General features: G+C 53.6%; 1 protein-coding gene across 5 annotated transcripts in view; it reads left to right on the forward strand.

Annotated features, from left to right (window-relative positions):
- VPS16 (VPS16 core subunit of CORVET and HOPS complexes) overlaps positions 1-10,209 on the forward strand; it is a 24,623-nt gene extending 14,414 nt beyond the window's left edge. The window contains exons 2-25 of one of the 5 annotated variants that reach the window (XM_036825593.1): positions 967-1,029; positions 1,572-1,660; positions 1,920-2,017; positions 2,105-2,233; positions 2,314-2,458; positions 2,583-2,698; positions 2,799-2,921; positions 3,052-3,107; positions 3,461-3,550; positions 3,647-3,741; positions 3,893-3,969; positions 4,424-4,555; positions 4,650-4,777; positions 4,908-4,943; positions 5,137-5,245; positions 5,409-5,543; positions 5,639-5,747; positions 5,838-5,935; positions 6,019-6,126; positions 6,448-6,525; positions 6,622-6,791; positions 6,873-6,969; positions 7,640-7,743; positions 7,859-10,208. In XM_036825593.1, the coding sequence (XP_036681488.1) occupies positions 967-1,029; positions 1,572-1,660; positions 1,920-2,017; positions 2,105-2,233; positions 2,314-2,458; positions 2,583-2,698; positions 2,799-2,921; positions 3,052-3,107; positions 3,461-3,550; positions 3,647-3,741; positions 3,893-3,969; positions 4,424-4,555; positions 4,650-4,777; positions 4,908-4,943; positions 5,137-5,245; positions 5,409-5,543; positions 5,639-5,747; positions 5,838-5,935; positions 6,019-6,126; positions 6,448-6,525; positions 6,622-6,791; positions 6,873-6,969; positions 7,640-7,743; positions 7,859-8,003 (2,530 nt within the window). In that variant the 3' untranslated portion in view covers positions 8,004-10,208. Of the gene's footprint in view, positions 1-919; positions 1,030-1,571; positions 1,661-1,919; positions 2,018-2,104; positions 2,234-2,313; positions 2,459-2,582; positions 2,699-2,798; positions 2,922-3,051; positions 3,108-3,460; positions 3,551-3,646; positions 3,742-3,892; positions 3,970-4,423; positions 4,556-4,649; positions 4,778-4,907; positions 4,944-5,136; positions 5,246-5,408; positions 5,544-5,638; positions 5,748-5,837; positions 5,936-6,018; positions 6,127-6,447; positions 6,526-6,621; positions 6,792-6,872; positions 6,970-7,639; positions 7,744-7,858 lie in introns of those variants that run through there. The other 4 variants (XM_036825592.1, XM_036825595.1, XM_036825597.1 and 1 more) reach the window with 4 other exon arrangements.
- The last annotated feature ends 465 nt before the right edge of the window (positions 10,210-10,674 follow it).

Consider the following 10,674-nt stretch of genomic DNA (forward strand, 5'->3'; position numbering starts at 1 on the left):
CATGGGCTCGGTAGTTGTGGCACACGGGCTCAGTAGTTGTGGCTCGCAGGCTCTAGAGCGCAGGCTCAGTAGTTGTGGTGCGTGGGCTTAGTTACTCCGTGGCATGTGGGATCTTCCCGAACCAGGGATCGAACCCGTGTCCCCTGCGTTGGCAGGCGGATTCTTAACCACTGTGCCACTAGGGAAGTCCTTAACTTTAGTTTTTAAGTGTATTCGATATCTGATATATATATCTGTTCTCATGTTTTCAAATGTTCTTAAATATTATCCAGTATTTTCTCTTTCAGATGACCTTTTTTGCCCCCCCAGATGAACTGTAGAATCAGTTTGTGCTTCCCTACCCACCAAAAAATTGGGCTGATTTTTATTGGAATTCTCGTGCATTTATAGATCCTTTAGAATATTTCTTCGTGTATTCTATATCCTTGAGTAAACTGATTTGATTTTGCAAAAAATGTTTATTAGGTTTATTCTTCGGTATCATAGTTTTATTGCTATCAAGATTAGGATCTTTTTAAAAGTTATATTTCTTATTAGTTCTTGCTATGGTATAGAAAACTAATTGGTATAGAAAAAAATATATTGATTTTTGTTGATCACTTACTGAGCTCTTTCTTTCATTGTTCCATAGACTGCTTTGGATATTCTAAGTAGACTATCTCGTTATTTGTAAATAAATAGTAGCAACCTCATTCCTTATTCAAAATGGAAACCTCTGGGTTTTTTTTTTCTTAAATTATTTTGGCTAGAATGCCGAGAAGAATGTCAATAGAAAGAAATGATGGACATCTTCCTGATCTTTAACGGGAAGTTTCCTGAAATGATACTAGCCGAAACACCCTCCTTCTTGAACATTGTCTTCTCTTGGTATCCTGGTGTAGTGTCCACTCCTTCTCTGTCCCCTTTTCCCCACCTCCAGCCTTCAAATGATGGCATGCCTCAAGCCTCCTCTGTCTTCCCATGCAGCACGTCTCTTGGTGATCCATGCATATCTCAGATTGCAGTCATCTTGTGCCAGTTTGCCAGTTTGTAAGTTCAGTTACCTCCTGTGAGTCAAGCATTCATATATTGGCATTTGCAGCCCAGGACTCTCCCTAGCTCTAGGCTTACTAAAGAGCTCCTCTTGGATTTCTTTCAGGTACTGCTCACTCAGTACCTCTAAAACTGAGTTCATTAGCAACAGGCGTTGAGCTGGACCCCTGGGTATAAAGCCCATAACCAGATTCAGTGTTAAGAACCAGAAATAGAAGAAAGGCTGTCTATCCTGAGAGGCCCTCCTGGAGGGTCTTATTTCCTGCTAATGCAGGCTCAAGCCAACCACCCCACCCTAGTCCCGCCTCACTCTGTGCCCTGGATATTGGCCACACAGCCTGCCCTCCAAACACCCTCTGCTCCCTCACCTGCTATCCCTAAGCATGCATGTGGTCAGCTGGCCTAGCTGTTTCTAGTCATCACCCCTCCCTGCCCCTCGCAGGGGAACAGATGGAGGCATTAGGGGCTCCTCTGGGGCTCAGCCCGTCTGGATGTAGGGTCATGACGAGTCTAATCTCTGTTTGTCACTGTGTGGGCAGGAAATATGAGCTGTATAGCATGGACTGGGACCTGAAGGAGGAACTGAGGGACTGCCTGGTGGCCGCCGCGCCCTATGGGGGCCCCATTGGTAAGTCGCCCCTCTGGCACTGCATGCTCTGGGACTGCGGGATGAACTCAGGGTCCTTGATTCCTGGGGTCCTTGCTGTTGGGTGGTTCTTGCTGGCATATGCTACCCACCCCCACTCCACCCTACTGAGATGCTTTTAATTCTGGTTCTCAGGAGGCCTGCCGCATGTGGGGCGGGCCTAGGGAGCTAGCTCGTAAGGCCTGCTTCGCATGGGGTGGGCCTGGGCAGCTAGGACAGAAGGTTTCTTCTCAAACCACAGCGCTGCTGAGGAACCCTGGGCGGAAGGAGAAGCCTGCCAGCGCACGGCCAGTTCTCGAGATCTACTCGGCTTCTGGTGTGCCTCTGGCCAGTCTGCTGGTGAGCACCCTGCCTGCCCTGCGGCTGGGGGCTGGACAGGGTTCTGCATCCCGAGGACAGCTTCTGGAACCTCCCTCTCCTCTGCAGTGGAAGAGTGGGCCCATGGTGTCCCTGGGCTGGTCAGCTGAGGAGGAGCTGCTCTGTGTGCAGGAAGATGGGGTCGTGCTGGTTTATGGGCTTCATGGTGACTTCCGGAGACACTTCAGCATGGGCAATGTAGGGGCCCCAGGGGGCTGGGGAAAAGGGATGGAGTCTGGGAATCTGTGGCTCCCTCAACCCACGGCCCCTCTCTCCAGGAGGTGCTCCAGAACCGGGTTCTAGATGCCCGGATCTTCCATACTGAGTTTGGTTCTGGGGTGGCCATCCTCACAGGGGCTCACCGCTTCACCCTCAGTGCCAATGTGGGCGACCTCAAACTCCGCCGGATGCCAGAGGTGCCAGGTGAGCCCTGACACCCCTGAGGCAGCATTCACTGCCCACAAATGTGCCTGCAGTCCATGGGACCATCAGAGGCAGAAACTGTGGGCTCTGGTCAGCCTGAGGTTGTCCTCTTCCCTGGCCGCAGGTCTGCAGAGTGCACCCTCATGCTGGACCACAGTGTGCCAGGACCGAGTGGCACACATTCTTCTGGCTGTAGGACCTGATCTTTACCTCCTGGATCACGCAGCCTGCTCTGCAGTGGTGAGGGGCCTTGAGTGGGAGTGAACTGGAGGGACTGGGGGAGGCAGTGGGAGGCTCTGAGAAGTCAGTATCTTTGGTGTGTTCCCCGGCCCTGCCGCAGATACCACCTGGCCTAGCTCCAGGAGTGAGCAGCTTCCTGCAGATGGCTGTCTCCTTCACCTACAGACACCTGGCGCTCTTCACAGACACAGGGTACATCTGGATGGGGACAGCATCTCTCAAGGTGTGATCCTGGGACAACACAGGGGCACCATGCCTTGTCTAGGAAAGATCTCTTGTGGGTAGGGGAAGGGCTTTTGAACCAGACTGGTGACTGCTGAGACAGGGCCATGACATTCCCTGCACCCTTTCAGGAGAAGCTGTGTGAGTTCAACTGCAACATCCGGGCTCCCCCGAAGCAGATGGTCTGGTGAGGATGAGGGTGTTATCCTGGGGGTAGAAGTGGACATAGCCTTGTCTCCTGGGACATGTTGGTTCATCCTGTCTACTGACCAAGCCAAGTGGAGCTTGCATCTTGTCTTCTCTGCCAGTGCATATTTGAGGGGCCAGTCCCCTGTGGGCCCCAGATACCCCTGGGAGTTGACAGCACAGGATGAGAGGGAAGCAGACAGGTCAGCCACAGGAATGGGATAAGCGGCAGTAAGCCTGTGCAGGGTTGTCCCAAGGCAAAGTGATACAAGCAGCGATGTGGGAGACATGGCTGTGGACCAGGCATCCTGTGTGTCCCTGTGTGTGTATGTGTGTATGTGGTGCTGTCCACAGGTGCAGCCGTCCTCGCAGCAAGGAGAGGGCCGTTGTGGTAGGCTGGGAGAGGCGGCTAATGGTGGTGGGCGACGCACCTGAGGGCATCCAGTATCCTTGGAGGGCTGCTGGGGGTGAGGAGGGGGAAGGAGGGTCGCCTGCCCTTCCCCATCTCTGGGTGCTCTTAGGAACCTTGACCAAGCTCAGGTTCGTGCTGGATGAGGACTCCTACCTGGTGCCTGAGCTGGATGGGGTCCGCATCTTCTCCCGCAGTACCCATGAGTTCTTGCACGAGGTTCCAGGTGAGGCCCTCATAAGAGCGCCGGGTGACCTGGGGCAGGGGCTCCTCGGCACCACAGCTGCCCTGGGCCAGTGCCCCAGAGTAGGATCAGGGTACTGAGGTAGGGCTGAGGGTCTCCTGACCCCCTTTCCCACTTATCAATTTCCTCCCAGTGGCCAGCGAGGAGATCTTTAAAATTGCCTCAATGGCCCCTGGAGCGCTACTGTTGGAGGCCCAGAAGGAATATGAGGTAAAGCCTTGGGCTTCTCCTTGGGCCCCAGGATGCTGTCCTTCCCCTTCCCCTAATTGGCCCAGCCCATGCCCCTGCAGCCAAGTGCTACCTGTCAAGACAGGGGTCCAGGCAGGACATTGGGCTGGGCTGGGCTAGAGAGAGCTGGCTCAGGTGAATCGAAGAGACATGGTGTCCTCCGTGTGGTGATAGGGAGGGGCAGGGAACCCCCAGTCTAGACACAAGTCAGGGCTCTATTGAGAGGTCTCAGGGCCCTCACAGGCAAGTGGGCTGATATAGGGGTGTGTGTGGGCACCTTGCGGGGAGGACTGAGTGGGCTGAGGGGATTTGGGGTCCGGCCTCTGCAGCCTTCCAAACAAGCCCATTTGAACCACAGTCCAGAGGGGTTGGGGGCCAGACATGGAGGTGTTCTCGGTCATGACGCACTGTCCCTGGCACCTTCCCCGCTCCCCAGAAAGAGAGCCAGAAGGCGGATGAGTACCTGCGGGAGATCCAGGAGCTGGGGCAGCTGCCCCAGGCCGTGCAGCAGTGCATCGAGGCAGCGGGACATGAGCACTGGCCAGACATGCAGAAGAGTCTGCTCAGGGTTGGGCTGGATGGCAGGGCTGGAGGGAGGGGGTGCTGCGCAGGGATGGGCTGGCAGAGAGGGAAGCTCTCTATTGCCCTCTGGCTCTTTTCAGGCGGCCTCCTTTGGAAAGTGTTTCCTGGACAGATTTCCACCCGACAGCTTTGTGCGCATGTGTCAGGACCTTCGTGTACTCAATGCCATTCGGGACTATCACATCGGGATTCCCCTCACCTATAGCCAGTATCCCCAAGTGTGCTGACAGGGTGTTTACTTCCAGGGGTGGAAGGGCAAGGGGATGGAGATGCCTCCTGAAGGTCCTGGGCAAATAGGACTTATCTCCCAGCTGGATCCTTAACCAAATAAAATACAGATACAAGCAGCTCACCATCCAGGTGCTGCTGGACAGGTACAGCAAGCCCAAGGGTGCTGGGAGGAGGGCTGTAAGTGGGGAGGCATTACAGCCCCTGGTGTGCTCTTGTGGTCACTGCTCCTGATTCATTTCCTTGGGATCTGGGAGGCTGGAGTTATAGGCTGGGACCACTCTGCCCTCTTTCTACCCCACTTTATCCCTTGTGCCCTTCACCTCCCTTGTCTGCCAGGCTTGTGTTGCGGAGGCTTTACCCCCTGGCCATTCAGATATGTGAGTACCTGCGGCTTCCTGAAGTGCAGGGCGTCAGCAGAATCCTGGCCCACTGGGCCTGCTACAAGGTGAGGATATAGGACAGAGTTCAAGGGCATTTAGGGGCTTACAGGCCCTGGTGAGGTGTAGGAAATAAGTGTAGAGCTGAAAGGGTGGGTCCTGATCAAGGCAGTGGGGGTGGGGGTTAAGGGGTGAGAGCCAGGTTTGTGTGACACCCCCTTCCCTCTGCAGGTACAACAGAAGGACGTGTCTGACGAGGATGTTGCTCGAGCCATTAACCAGAAGCTGGGGGACACACCTGGTGTCTCTTACTCTGACATTGCTGCACGAGCCTATGGCTGTGGCCGCACGGAGCTGGCCATCAAGGTTTGGGCGCCTAGCCCTCCCTGGATGCTCTGATGTGGGTGTTAGAGGTCCCCAGGCCAGCTCCTTCTCTCTGTGCCTTCCTCCCCACCCCACAGCTGCTGGAATATGAGCCACGCTCTGGGGAACAGGTTCCCCTTCTCCTAAAGATGAAGAGGAGCAAACTGGCACTAAGCAAGGCCATCGAGAGTGGGGATACTGACCTGGGTGAGCAGGGTTTGGGTGAGGACAAGGCTGGGGACCCTGGGCTGAGCAAGGGGCTGGGCTGGACCCGCTTCCCACCTTATTGTCCCATAGTGTTCACGGTGCTGCTGCACCTGAAGAATGAGCTGAACCGAGGAGACTTTTTCATGACTCTTCGGAACCAGCCCATGGCCTTAAGTTTGTACCGACAGGTGTGTGCAGGGGGGCAGCGTGGGGTGGAGCCTCCTGAGCCCTTGAGTTGGCCTTGCTGACTGCCCACCTGCTGTGGCCCCAGTTCTGTAAGCATCAAGAGCTAGAGACGCTGAAGGACCTTTACAATCAGGATGACAACCACCAGGAGCTGGGCAGCTTCCACATCCGAGCCAGCTACGCTGCAGAGGAGGTCTGAGGGCCGCAGGGCGGGTGGGGCCCACGGGCTGGGCCATTGGTCTGGCTCCTTCTCCAGGAGTCTAGGCCTTGAATGCGGCACATACCCCATTTGGTCCTCACTGTGGAGGGAGAGCTTGAGAAGACATGAGGCCAGGCTGGGGATTGGTCCCAGAGGAGCTGGTCTTCCCATTAGGGACAGCAGAGCCGTGCGTCCAGCGGCCAAGGCTGGCAGTGGTAACCCTGGGCACAGGGATGGGGGAGAAAACCGTAGCCTGGGTGGGAGGGCCGAGGTCCTCTGTGCTATGAACTCAAGTGTCCCTTCTTGCCCTTGCAGCGTATTGAGGGGCGAGTTGCAGCTCTGCAGACGGCAGCCGACGCATTCTACAAGGCCAAGAATGAGTTTGCAGCCAAGGTTTGTCCCGTTCTTCTCTAACAACCTCCTCTCCTCCCCTCCCGGTCTTCCCTCCTTGTCTCTCTCATCCCTGTCCTGCCTTATCCCTGTCCCCAGGCCACAGAGGATCAAATGCGGCTCCTACGGCTGCAGCGACGCCTAGAAGATGAGCTGGGGGGCCGGTTCTTAGACCTGTCTCTACACGACACGGTCACCACCCTCATCCTCAGCGGCCAAAACAAGCGCGCGGAGCAGCTGGCACGTGACTTCCGCATCCCTGATAAGAGGTAGGTGAGGGCCTGGTCTGCCTATAGGTCCCAGGACCCCCTGCCCCTCCTGCAACACCTCCATGCCCAACTTTCCCACAGGCTCTGGTGGCTGAAGCTGACCGCCCTGGCAGATCTAGAAGACTGGGAGGAGCTAGAGAAGTTTTCTAAGAGCAAGAAATCACCCATCGGCTATCTGGTGAGATGGGGCCCTTCCTCTACCCCACCTCCAGTGAGGTAGTACTGCGGAGAGGGCCAGGCTCAGACAGTCTGTTCACACCTCTGTTCAGCTCTCCCACAGAGCTAGTGGGAGCTTCCTGGGCCAGGCACATGGGAGGATGGGCCTGAGTCTGCCTGCAAACGTTGTGGGGAGGGAGAATGAGCTGCTTTCCCCAAGGAGGGCCACAAGGGACACCACGTGCCTGAAGGAAAGTCCTGTTTGGGGGGGAGGGGCACAGGGAGGGCACATATGCGAGGCAGTGGAGGATGTTGAGGGGTTTGTTTTCTGTGGCAAGCGGTTCAGAGGTGTGGTGGGTCGGTGGGATAAGGGCAGCCATGAGAGAAAACTCAGGCCCTGGGAGGGCAGGAAGGTGCCTGCTGTGAGTGGGTAGCAGTGGATGGTGGAGTGGACACGTGGAAATAATTGGTCTCAAAGCTCTAACAGATCTTTGTGGTAGGTTGTTTCTGCCCAAAGAATGTTGAGATCACAACTGTTGTATGTGTATGTTGGGTGGGAATGGGGGGGCGTTATACAGACTGAAGGGTATATAAAATACATTGGGATAATAAATCCACTGGGCTTTGCTCATAAGAGAGAGAACAGGAGAGCTCTGCCTTATCTTCCCTCTTCACCCTCTCCCTCTCCTAAGCCCTTTGTGGAAATCTGCATGAAGCAACACAACAAATATGAAGCCAAAAAGTATGCTTCCCGCGTGGGTCCCGAGCAGAAGGTCAAGGCCTTGCTTCTTGTTGGGTGCGTCTGCTGAGAGCCCTAAGGGTGCTGGGTGGCTGAGCCAGTGGGCTGATGAGAGGCATGGTTTGTGCCCTTGGGCAGCGCAATACCATCTCCCCTCCTGCTGAAACCCCAGGGACGTGGCTCAGGCTGCAGACGTTGCCATCGAGCACCGGAGTGAGGCAGAGATGAGCCTCGTATTGTCCCACTGCACCGGAGCCACAGATGGGGCCACGGCTGACAAGATTCAGCGGGCCCGGGCTCAAGCCCAGAAGAAGTGAGGGACCCACCTGCTCATCTCCACAAGCCCTGGGCCTGGCAGAAGTGTCATTGCTCATCTAGCTCTTCCCCCAGAGCAAAGCCCGAAGAGCTGGGATGAGAACCAGGGTTCTGGTTGTAAATAAAGTCGAAACATTTTAGAGCACTTGTCTATGCAAGTCCAGTCTAAGCAAAAGCAAGCTGGAGGCAGAACCTTCCAGATACCTCAGCAGAACCATGTGTTTGATTGTGGGGGTACTGGAGAGGGAGCTTCTCCAGTGATATTTACAGACCCGTCTCCACAGTTACCAAGGAAAGTCCTCTCAAGCTCACAGCCCCTAGGAAGATTATGGGGAGAGATGGCACAAAACATAATAAGCACCAAGCCATCAAGAACCACACTGAAAAGCATTACACCCACACGCATACACACGAAACATGCTAAGCACTTTCCCATTGTTTTCATTTATTCCACAAGACAGCCCTGTGAGATAGTTAATATCACCCCATTTTACAGAAGAGGATCGAGGATGGGGGAGCAAGTATGTGGCAAGACTGGGATTTGAAACCATATTGGACATTTGGGGGTCTTAGAGCTTCTCCTTGGCTGTTGTGACAGAGGAGGGATGACTCAGCTGGACCTGCAGTCAGGCCCTCTGAGCAGGGGATCCTGAAGCAAGGCCCCTGGTTTGCACTACAGTGAGAATTGGAGGACTAATGAGAGGCATGTGGCCATTGGATTGGAGGGGTCAAGGAGGAGCCTTTGGAAACCCTGCCCACTGGATAGTGGTGAGCAATTCTGAGTGGTCTCTGGACTGAAGAGAAAAGGAGAATGGAATGTCTCCTTTTGGCAGTTCTGTCAAGGAAGAACTGCAAACTGGAGACCCCTGGCTCCCCACTCCCCTCAATGGAGGCTTTGCCTCCAGTCAGTGGGAATGCCTTCGTGGCCCTCCAGGCTCTCTGCCTCTGGCCTCTGTACTCCAGTGCACTTTGGCTTCATGCCCTAGCGCCCCTATCCAACACTGAGGGCATTACCTTTCTTCTTGTTGCCCCCGTTAAGTCTTGAAGGAAGACAAAGGAGGAAACCAAAGCCCAGAGAGAAGGCAGGCCTCCCTGGAACATCTGGCTTTCCCCTCTTTGACGCCCCTAGGGCTATGCTTAAAAAGAGTGAGAGACTCAAGCTTGGTAAGATGTTTCTGTTTCTTTTTCTTCCCCCACCTGATTTGTAAATGTAAGTTTGTGAAAATCCTGCAAGGGGATATAAATCAAATTATAAAATAATCATTTGTTATTCTCACCACTTAGAGAACTTGAACAGGATAAAACAGGGATGGTTTGTCTGCTCCACAATGTCTAGGGCATCAGCTGGCAGACTCAAAGTTTGGGGGTGACTTGACAGCTAGGGACTGGAATCTGAGGGCTTGGCAACTCACATGTCTGGCAGTTGAAGCTGGTTGTTGACTGGAACCTTAGTTCTGTCAGCCAGAGCACCTACCTCACAACATAGCAGCGGGGTCCCAAGGGCAGCATCCCAGGAGAGCCACGTAGAGCTGTACTGCCTTCTCTAACCTAGTTTTGGAAGTCACACAGTATCATACCTGTCATATTCTGTTTGTCAAGGCAGTTACATGGGCCTACCCCATCCAATTCCAAGGGGAAATAGATTCCATCTTTTGATAGAGGAGTAGCAAGGCTCTGGAAGAGTGTGTAAAACTGGAAATTTGGCCAGTTTGGAAATTTGGAATCACAGTCTGGCACAATCTATCAACCTTCCCTCTTAGAATCAGCAGACACCTTCAGGGAAAGGAAAGGAGATTCCCAATACTGGGGTCACTCTGGGATTTTTTTCCTCCTCAGTCTTGCCCCCACAGTTCTCCACTGCCCTGGTACCTCTTCAGTGCCTTTTTTTTTCTTGGCCACGCTGTGTGGCATGTGGGATCTTAGTTCTCCGACCAGGGATCGAACCTGTGCCCCCAGCAGTGGAAGCGTGGAGTTCTAACCACGGGACCGCCAGGGAATTCCCTTCAGTGCTTTTAACAAATGTTTTCTCCAGCTTTTCTAACTAGAAAAAGAGTTGGAACCATCCAACTCAGTCCTCTTTCTCTGGAAGGGGGGCCCTGGGCAGTGCATTTAGAATGTACACAATAAAAGCCTGTGTCCCCAAACATACAGCGTATTTACTCATGTGATATACAAACACTAAGCACTGTACATATGAGGACTTCCCTCGTGGTCCCGTGGTTAAGACTCGGCGCTCCCAGTGCAGGGGGCCCGGGTTCAATCACTGGTTGGGGAACTAAGATCCCACGTGCCTTGACTAATCCTGCGGGCCACAACTACTGAGTTCGGCACGCTCTAGGACCCACATGCTGCAACTAGAGAAGCCCTTGTGTCGCAACGAAGACCCAGCGCAGCCAAAATAAATTAATTAATGAATTTTAAAACACTGTACATGTGAAGTTTTAGAAATATGTGAGAAATAACAACATACAAACAGTGATTACAACTTTATAAAAAGTGTGTATGCGTGTGGAGAAGCACTGGAATTGTCCATGGGTAGACTTGTTTGAAAATTAAAAGCAGTTTTGTGTACTTTCTTATAAAGATAAACTTTGATCTCCCCCCCTCCCAACATTTTATCCTGAAAACTTAAAAACATACAGCTAAGTTGAAAGAATTTACAGTGAACACCTG

The sequence above is a fragment of the Balaenoptera musculus genome, chromosome 15 (genome assembly GCF_009873245.2).
Source record: "Balaenoptera musculus isolate JJ_BM4_2016_0621 chromosome 15, mBalMus1.pri.v3, whole genome shotgun sequence".
In the NCBI taxonomy this organism is placed as follows: domain Eukaryota; kingdom Metazoa; phylum Chordata; class Mammalia; order Artiodactyla; family Balaenopteridae; genus Balaenoptera; species Balaenoptera musculus.